Here is a 9,578-nt window from a genome sequence, read left to right as displayed (position 1 = left end):
GAAATTGGGAGGGATTGTCTCTTGGATCTTTCATTGATGCCCTATGTTTGTTTGCAGGGGTTTGCTGGCTGATCCTCTTTTTTTCACATACACTTGTTCATACATGAGCCAATGCCTAGGACCACAAATGAAGGAATTAGAGAGAAAACATTTCTTGCTTGCTCTCTTCCTCCTACCACTGTGCTGGATTATGCAATGTTGGTGGCAAATGTGGATTATAGGTTAACAGGGAAGATATTTTGTAATAGTGTAGGATAGAGGCCCTGGAGTGTAACAGAATATTAACAGAACCATTGTGTCATGAATTCCTGAGGTTGGCGCAAAGGCTTTGATCAGTCTTTGGGTTTGGTTTTCAGTCCTGGAAAGGTTGATTCCCCACTGCTCCTTGAGAATTCTGACTTCAGCCTACAGAGTCTCTCTTTCTTTCGATTAATCATCCTGCATAACCCAGAACTTTGACACTGGAGTTGGATATACATGTAGAGCCAACTAGAGATGATAGAAAGACTGAGACACTTCGGTCTGCCCTGTGGTTTACATCAGGAGAATCTGCTTGATGTTCTCTGAGCCTCTGGCTTCCTTCCCTTTGCAGCCTTGCCTGCTTAAGTGGATGTGCTCACCTTCACTGATGCTGTGGTCCATTTTGTGACTCATTGTCCTCTGAGCATACCTGTTCATTTGTTGTGGCATCTCTCGGGATGATTTCCAGCTCAGGTCTCATTCGGTGCCTAACCTTCCTACTCTAACCTGTATCAGTGCCTTCTAGACACTTACATGGGCTACTTAATGTGCTCTCAGCTCCACTAGGTTAGGAAACTGAGACTCTGGCTTGCTGTGGGGGCCCTGCTGCTCATCCCAAGGCTGGGCCACAGATGCCATCAATATTTGGCTAATTAGTAAGGTTTGAGTTATTACAACACTATGCCACATGGTAGTGACATAAAGGCCAGGGAAACTTATGTCCTTTTTGGGACACATTGGACTAGGACCTCATAGGTGAGGGGACAGGGCACATACAAACTGGAGCAGGAAGAAATAGCATGTGGCTTCTTCATGGTGCTTCTGGCAGCAGGGACACTGGAGTCATTCACCCTCTGCAAAAAACAGCCTTGTGCCATGAAAAGAACTGCCTTGACTCTAGCTACCAGAGGCTAATAGCACCTGCAGCCCTATATCACCCAAACATATCAGACACTGCTTAGTAACTTCCGTCCCAGTTGTCAGTAAGTTCTTTGCTCAGGACTTGCACTTTTTGAATATAAGACCCTGTAGAGCCAGGTATTTGTCAGTTGTTTGCCTGCGTATAAAAAGGAGGACCCTGGGCTCTGAGCCACTGCAACTCATACCCTCTAATTTGAAACAGGAAAAAGCCTGGTGGTGGTGGCAAAAACACCAGCTACAGCACTCACCTTTGAAAGTATAGGTTGTAGCCAGCCTGGTATACAGAGCAAGTCCCTGGACAGCCAAAGTTACACAGAGTAAATATGCCTGGAAAAACAAAAACAAAAACAAAAGATGAAGGGAAACAAACAAAAACTAGGAAAAGGCTGAGCAAGTTGCCTCCTTCCTTTGCTTTCTGAGGACAAGCACAAGCCAACTGTGGCCCCTCCGTCTCTGCTCTCTTATTCTTACAGCACCATTGTTTCTCCCCAACTGAGTGGTCCTCCCTCCTCAACAGCTATAAATCTTGCTGACCAGGTCACCAATAAACCTTGCTAACTCTTAACCAATAAACATGTTGGCCTGGAGGAAGTAAGTATAGAAACCCCTCCCTCTTCAGGATGTCAGCTGGGAGGAGCTAAAGGAAATTAAAGTACTTACTTCAGTGCACATCTGACAGACCTTGCCACTGTGCCTGCAACCTGGTCAGAGAGGAAGTAAGGACTGGTGTCAGGAGGGAGCTGCTAGGTGACAAAGGGAAGAGCCCTCAGGATAGGGCTGGGGTTGGGAGTGTGGGATTAGGAAGGAAACGCTGGGTGGGTGGGGGAGGAGAGAAGTAGGCAGACATGAATTCCTCAGGGAAAGCTGGGAGGGGGGGTGGAGAGAGGGAAAATTGGATGCCTGAGCCCTGTGAGAGCCCAGGGATGTGAATGATGATCTAATAACTGGCTTCAACTTCCAAGGTTTGATCTGTGCAGCCCTTCTCCAAGGATGGACAGTTGTCACACTACAAACTCCTGTGTACTCATCCTTCTTGTGGTCCTATTGTGTGCAGAAAGAGGTGAGGTGGAAAATGAGAGATGAACAGGAGGGTAAAATGGAGATGGCAAACTGCCTCAGGGTTGTGGGTACACCTGCACCTCCGTTGTGTGCTCAGTGCCCAAGGTGTGCTGGTGTCAGGGGATCGGGAATCGGCTTGTGACGGGTGAAGCCTCCTATGCTGGGTGCTTTACTGGGTCTGTAAACCTGCCAGCACCTGCCTTGCAATCATCACTACATACCAGAAGGACTTTTCAATGTTACTACCTGTACCATAAACCGTGACCACCAGAGCAGCCTGTCCTTTAGACTCTAACCCTGATGCCCTGCTCTACCAAGCAGGCCTCTGGCCTGTGTGCACACAAACTGGTAGAGGCTTCTTTTTCTGGCCTGGTGGCCAAGCCAAGGGTTTGGAATCCTTAAGTCTTGGCATTTTACTTTTTCTTATGCCCAGCACATGCCACATGAGGCCCACATGCTAGAACATCTCTATTCTAAGAGGTCTGAGCTTTCAGATACCCCTATACTTCTAGTTATATGTGTATTGCAGGAAACTTCATGGTGAGTCTGACCTTTGAGCTGGACTCTGGGACATTCAGTGCTTTGTCATGCTTCAATATACAGGGGCCAGCTCTGCAGGTGTAGGGTGGGACAGGTCAGAAAAGCCTTCCCCATCTGGTGGCCCCACTACCTATTACACACCCATTTATCTCTTAAGCAGACATTTTGTATCTTTGTCTTTCCAATATGGTGACTGCCCCTCTAATGCCCCTTGGGGTGCAGGTCTCTGCTGGGTTTGGCTAGCTGAGGCAGCAGGGCCGAGCATACTTGAACAATGGAAGGTCTTGGTTCGCTTTTGCTTTTGGCAGAGGTGACTGGGCAGTAATACCCTTGCTCTGTCCTAGCACCCAGCAGCTACGTGGAAGTAAAGACATTGGAGAGAAGGGTTCTGTTCTAGGAAGGGCATGAACTAGCCCTCATGTATTGGCTTTTTTCTCAGCTCAGGGGCTGGAGTGCTATAACTGCCTGGGAGTTCCACTTGGGATGGCCTGCAAATCAATTACCTGCCCCTACCCTGATGCAGTCTGCATTTCTCAGCAGGTAGAACTTATTGTGGGTAAGTTCCCTGTGGCCTGCATAAAGATGGCTGAGGGTAGCTTGGGAGAAAACATCAGATCTGGACACTTGTTAAGGACCATGGTTCCCCTCCCTTGAAACAGAGCTTTCTTGGGTTTGGAGTGGGATTTGTTCAAAGTGGTGGCTGTTGGGGTCCAGGGATGTGCTGGGATGTGGATCATGAAGCAAGGCTGCCCACTGGCATGCACAGTGTTCATCTTCCTCCTCTGTCGCCAGTGCACTCAAGTGATGATGTTCCTACTCATGTGTTTCGTCTAGGGTCTCACTGGCTCACTGACAGACCAGGAGAGCTGGAAGCATCTAGTGAGTCTTTGCATATAATGAAGGAATCTGGAGTTTAGGCTAAAGGAATGACTTAGGAATGTTGATAGAAAGTAGACCTTAGGACATATCAGATCCTCCAAAGTGCCAGTCTCCAGGCATATTCTCAGATAGACAAGAGAGGAGCAGCCCCACCCTGCTATCCAGTTAACTGTTCCTGTCCACAGCCTGCCTGTCTCCTGGAGTAGGTCTCCTAGATATAACTGCCTGGGGAACTGCAAGAGTCTGAGAGGCTGGTTGCCCTTTCTTCTGTGCCACTGGGTGATCATATAGTGTGCTGTGTCTTTGTGGTGTGTGTGTGTGTGTGTGTGTGTGTGTGTGTGTGTGTGAAAATGTGGGTGCACATGTATGAATATATGTAATGTAATGTATACAAATTTCATAGGAAATCTTTAAGTACCATTCCTCAGCCACAGTCTACTTTGTTATGCAAATGAGTTTCCGATCTCCTGGAATTGGAATTACTAATGGTTGTAGTAATTACCAAGATATGCATCTGGGAACCAAATTCTGTACATCTGTAAGAACAACAAGTGCTTTAATTGCTGAACCATGTCTTCAGTCCCAATCACCTTGTTTTTTTGAGATAAGATCTTTCACTGAGACCTAGGGTTTGCCAAGTATGTTGTGGGTAGAGTGGAGGGAGTTAGCAGGGAGTTCCCAGGACCTACCAATTCCTGGCCCAGCACAGTGATCATAACCAGCACTCCCAAGCTTGGCTAGCACTTTACATGGTTGGTGGGGATTGAACTTGGGTCCTTAGGCTTCAATGTGGTCAGCACCTCACTGACTCAGCTGCTTCTCCAGCACATTGTGTGTAAGGACACCTGTGTACACATGTATGGTTGCATGTACAAGTGAATGGGATACAGAAGTTGAAGGGTATCTTCTGTGACAACTATTTTATTTACTGAGGCAGTGTCTCACACTGAACCCTAAGCTTGCAGATTGAGCTGGTCTAGGCTGTGAGCTTACCTTGGGGATCTCAATCCTTATGTCCTGAGCACAGATATATAAGTAGGCTACCATGACTGCCCATGTTTTTGATGTGCTCTAGTAATGAGAACTCGGGGCTCATGCTTGTGCACACAAGCACTTTATCCACCAAGCTTCCTTACCAGCCCACAGTTTTGATTTTTGATTTATTTGTTATTTGAGACAATGTCTCACTGTAGCCCAAGGAAATAGTCCCCATGTAGCCCAGTTTGGAATTGAACTCATAAAAATTCTCCTGCCTCAGTCTTCCAAGTTCTGGGATTTTAAGTCTGAGCTAACATGTCTGGCTTCAACATGCCTTAGAGACATGTTTGGGTAATACAGCCTGGTGGCTTATGGCCCAGACATTGGGATGCTCTGTTGCTCCTGCATAATAAGTGAGTCACTTCCTGATGTTTTGCAGACTCTCAAAGAAGGAAAGTAAAGAACAAACTCTGTTTTCCTTTCTGCCCTGCTAATCTTGAAAATATGGAGATCCTGGGTACTACTGTCAACGTGAATACTTCCTGTTGCAAGGAAGACCTCTGCAATGCAGCAATTTCCACTGGAGGCAGCACCTGGACCATGACAGGGGTGCTTCTGTTAAATCTGGGCTTGGTCTTCCTGCAGACCTTGCTGTAAAAAGACCTTCCTGTCCTTCCAAGGACCTCCACCCTTGTTGTTTTATCCTCATGTGCAACTATTCCTTCCTGGAGCCCTCTAGTGATGAATTATGAGATATTGAAGTTCTGAGGTGTGGGTAGTGTGTGTGGAATATGTTGTTTCAACTTTATAGCCCTTGCATGGTAAGTGCCCCACTCCTCTCTAGGAATTTCAGATATGTACTTCCCAGAATGCCATTTTGTTGTGGCTTGCTAATCTTGGCCCTGGAAGCCCGTGGCTAGCAGAGGGTAGAGGCAGAATTCCAAGATATTAAGCCATCACCATCCACACATAAGTGTCTGAGGTCCTGCGGGATTCTCATGTATGTGGCTTTATGTCCCCCTGTTGAGTCCAATAAACCCTTTGTTCTCCCAGCCAAGATCTCAGTTTTTCGTTTGCTACACTGAGTCCACCAACTCATTCCTGCCAGTTCCCATCTCTGCTCTTTCAGCTGGCCATAGTAGTTAGCTCATGATAGCCAGCTCAGAGAGGGAGACCACTTGATTTGGGCAGGTTTCCTTCAGTACTGATGCTAGGGGAAATGAGCGGGTCCCCCACTTCCAAAAAGCACTTGCTTGTGGTTGGGAAACCCAGGAGATGAGCTCTCAATGGCGGGTAGGAACTGCCCTGTCAGATTCTTTTACTCTAGAGATGGAAGTAATTTCCTGCAGGGGCTCATGTCTTGTCTCAGAGGGAACAAAGCCTCACACTGACTCTTCTAGAGTCCTATTTATATTGGAGGTCTCCACTGGGAAGGCCTGACTTGACACATTGATACTCTGGGATTGTTCATTGCTCTGTCTTTTTCACCTTGAGATCTTACTGCCCTAGAGATGACCAGAACCTATGTAGTTAACATCAGTAGTATCCACGGATATGGACAGTACCCTGGAAACCTGCTTGCTATGAAAATTACTCCATGCTCTTGGAGTTCCTAAAGAACTGAGATTTAGTCAAGGTGAAGTTCCTTTAAGTTAGATCTACCATTTAACAAGGGAAGCCCTCTTCGTTGCAGCCTTCTCCCATGGGACAAGTATAGATCCAGGAATGTGGCCAAGATGTTGGTTAGGACATGAAACTTGAGTCATGAGTAGGGATTCTGGACATTTCTTCCATATTTGTCCAGGTATCCTATTCATTTATGGTCATTCCAGACTTTCCCTACCCTCTCTTGTGGCAAGAATTATTCTCCAAGATAGGGGACCAGATACACTTCTTGCCTGATAAGTCGCAACTAACTGGCCCAAAAAGAGAGTCCATACTTGTTCTGACTACCAGACTAGATGATGAGTATAAATTATTTGAAACCACCTTTACTAAGGACTAGTACTTGACTTGGTGATTTGAAACATTCCCTTCAGTCTAGATGATGAGTATAAATTATTTGAAACCACCTTTACTAAGGACTAGTACTTGACTTGGTGATTTGAAACATTCCCTTCAGTCTNTCCCTTCAGTCTAGATGATGAGTATAAATTATTTGAAACCACCTTTACTAAGGACTAGTACTTGACTTGGTGATTTGAAACATTCCCTTCAGTCTTTTTAGACAAAGCAAAATATCATCCCCCTGTTGTGATAGAACTCAAGGTGCAAGCTACCCCAGTGTCTTTCAGACAATACCCTATATCTCCAGAGGCACATAAAAAATTGAGCCACACATCTCCAATCTCCTCCAGCTTTGGGTGATGCATAAGTTCTGTTTGCCCTTGAGCCCACCCCTTCTGCCATTTAAGAAGCTGGGCACTAATGATTACTGCCCAGCCTGGGAGGTAAACCACCAAGTGACTGACATCCACCCTACTGTGCCTAAAGCCTACACTCTGTTAAGTTCTTTGGCACCTTCCAGAATTTGGTACATGATCTTAGGCTTGAAAGATGCTTTCTTCTGCCTGCTGCAGGCACACCGAAGTCAAGAATACTTCACCTTACCAGGCAGTGGTGGCACACACCTCTAATCCCAGCCCTTGGGAGGTAGAGGCAGGTGAATTTCTGAGTTTGAGGCCAGCCCAGTCTACAGAGTGAGTTGCAGGACAGCCAGGTCTACACAAAGAAACCCTGTCTTGACCAAAAAAAAAAAAAAAAAGCAATATGGAAAGATCCCTCAGAATGTTCCCGCTGGGATCTGAGGCTACCTGTTTTACAGATTCACACTGTACCTCTTCTTCTGGGGCTTGTCCTAGGCTAGCAAGGCATTATTCTCAGGAACAGTCTTGAGTAAATAAGAGATGCCCAACGTTTAAGAATTACTTTGCAACAAGTGTCAGGACATTTACTTCAGAGAGGAGGTAGCCCTGAGGAGGTATCCTCCGGGTCCCAGGGAACTAGAGTCAGGACAAAGCAACTACCGCCACCATGGGTGTGTTCACAACATGTCTGGACTTTTTCATATTTTCTCTTTTTCATGGAGATGGGACAAGTAATATTGGCTTTTTCCCCTTTATCCTAAGGCTGACCTTAACTAAGGTCTCACTACCTCTGCAACCCCACATGATGCCCCATGTGAGTGGGTGACCTTGTAAAACCCATCCCTGAATGGCTGGCTCACTTCAGTATTCATTGTCACATCAGAGATTTTTTTTCCCTGGTGAGATTTCTAGAAGCAATGACATAGGAACAGATATGGCAATTGGGAGAGAAAAAAGATCAGCCAAAATTAAGACCACACCTTCCCAAATTGTCCAGCACCTAGAGGACTTGTTGGGTCTAAGGGTGTGGAACCAGGACCCAGAATTGTCAGTGGTCCTGGAGATGTCCAGACTTGAGAACAGGCTCACTTGTGTAAACGAGAACCATGTTGCTCACACAGACTTTTTGCTGGGCTGGCACTCTATGGGCTGTACCTGCTGGCCCAGCAAACGTTGAAGTACTGGAAGCAACTTAGGTTTCCTGCTGTGGACAAGAATATGGGGTTGTGGGTGGCCAGCACAGGTCATAACTCCCACCCTACCCCTGCCCCATCATCCCCTTCTACCCTGTCTAGTCCTTACCTGATACCACCTTGGCCATCACACCTCAGGGGAGCTACACAGACTCCAGTGATGCCCAGAGCACCAGGAGAAGCCAGGTCATGTCTCTATGAAGCCTGAGTCCTACCTGGATCCTACATATCCCAGTGCCTGCCATGCCACAGCCATTTGCTCCCAGAGTGTGGCGCCTGAGGGAGGAGGTAGAGCACTTCCTAGAATCTGCATTCCCTCCTCTAGGGTTTCCATGGGTGTGGATGCACCTTGCAGGGGTTTGGGAATAGTGAAGTGTGTGTGTGTGTGTGTCTTCGTGTTTGTGTGTGTGCCTGTGTCTGGGTGTCTATGTGTGTGTCTGGGTGTGTGTCTGGATGTGGGAGAGGAAGAGGAAGAAGAAGAGAAGAATGTGTGTGTTGTTAGTTTCTCCTTTGGAGATATCAGGACACCTTGTGTGTCCTACACTTGTGACCTACCAACTTTGCAGGCCTTATAGACCTTACCTAGATCTATGTTTCCTTAGGAAATACTGCCTTAATCTGGAGGTGCAACCTGGTTCCATGTATCACTCTTCCCAGGTCTGTCTTTCAAGACTGTCCCCTTGAAGACATTCCCCTGACTGGGACCATGGGACACTTATCTTTCCAAGCCTGCCTGCTCATTCTTTATTCCCTGTCCCTTCCTTCTCTTTACTGTCCCTCTCTTCTCTCTTTTTACCAGTTAATTAATGTGGGGGCTTGAGTGAGAATGGACTTAATAAGCTCATAGTTTTGAATTTTGGTCCCCAGTTGGTGGAACTGGGATTGGAAAGGATTATGACATGTGGCTTTGTCAGAGGAGTTGTGTCACTGAAGGTGGCCTTTCAAGTTTCAAAAATCCACACCATTCCCAATTGGTTTTCTCTGCCTCATGCTGGTGGATCAAATACAAGCTCTCAGCTACTGCTCCAGTTTCACCTTTACCTGCCTGCTGCCATGCTCTGAGCCATGATGGTCATAGACTCTAACCCTGTGAAACTGTAAGGCTCCAAATAATCTCTTCTGTAAGTAGCCATGGCCATGATCTTACCACAGAAATACAAAAGTAACTAACACAGAATATATTTATGGAACTATAGAGATAGCTTAGCAGACAATGGTAAGTACTGCAGTAGGTGATAAATCCTATACAAATGGACTCAGTGTCGGTGCCATGAGTCCCTTGCCCCAGTGCTCTGTGTTCACAAGTGAAAGACACACATGCAACCTTATATTTTAATACGCCTTAAACAGCTCAATTGTTCGGCCACTCTCAAACCTCCACATGGCTAACACATCTCCTCTG

The 9,578-nt window shown here is 46.5% G+C and overlaps 1 protein-coding gene across 1 annotated transcript; it reads left to right on the top strand.

The window, feature by feature from the left end:
* The first annotated feature begins 1,845 nt into the window (after positions 1 to 1,845).
* Positions 1,846 to 5,667, top strand: LOC110288799 (lymphocyte antigen 6F). The gene is made up of 4 exons (XM_029473891.1): positions 1,846 to 1,877; positions 2,124 to 2,221; positions 3,200 to 3,316; positions 5,057 to 5,667. The coding sequence occupies exons 2-4, from the start codon at positions 2,152 to 2,154 to the stop codon at positions 5,272 to 5,274; spliced, it is 405 nt and encodes a 134-aa protein (XP_029329751.1). The 5' UTR covers positions 1,846 to 1,877; positions 2,124 to 2,151; the 3' UTR covers positions 5,275 to 5,667.
* The last annotated feature ends 3,911 nt before the right edge of the window (positions 5,668 to 9,578 follow it).

The sequence above is a fragment of the Mus caroli genome, unplaced genomic scaffold, assembly GCF_900094665.2.
Source record: "Mus caroli unplaced genomic scaffold, CAROLI_EIJ_v1.1 scaffold_6637_U2_1, whole genome shotgun sequence".
NCBI lineage: Eukaryota > Metazoa > Chordata > Mammalia > Rodentia > Muridae > Mus > Mus caroli.
Note: the sequence above shows the minus strand (reverse complement) of the source record. Positions and strands in the feature narration are given on the sequence as shown.

Coding starts and splice junctions, on each gene's coding strand:
- LOC110288799 (XM_029473891.1), top strand. CDS start 2,152: ATGGACAGTTGTCACACTACAAACTCCTGTGTACTCATCCTTCTTGTG. Junction 2,222..3,199: donor CCTATTGTGTGCAGAAAGAG/GTGAGGTGGAAA, acceptor CTTTTTTCTCAG/CTCAGGGGCTGGAGTGCTAT. Junction 3,317..5,056: donor GCAGGTAGAACTTATTGTGG/GTAAGTTCCCTG, acceptor GATGTTTTGCAG/ACTCTCAAAGAAGGAAAGTA.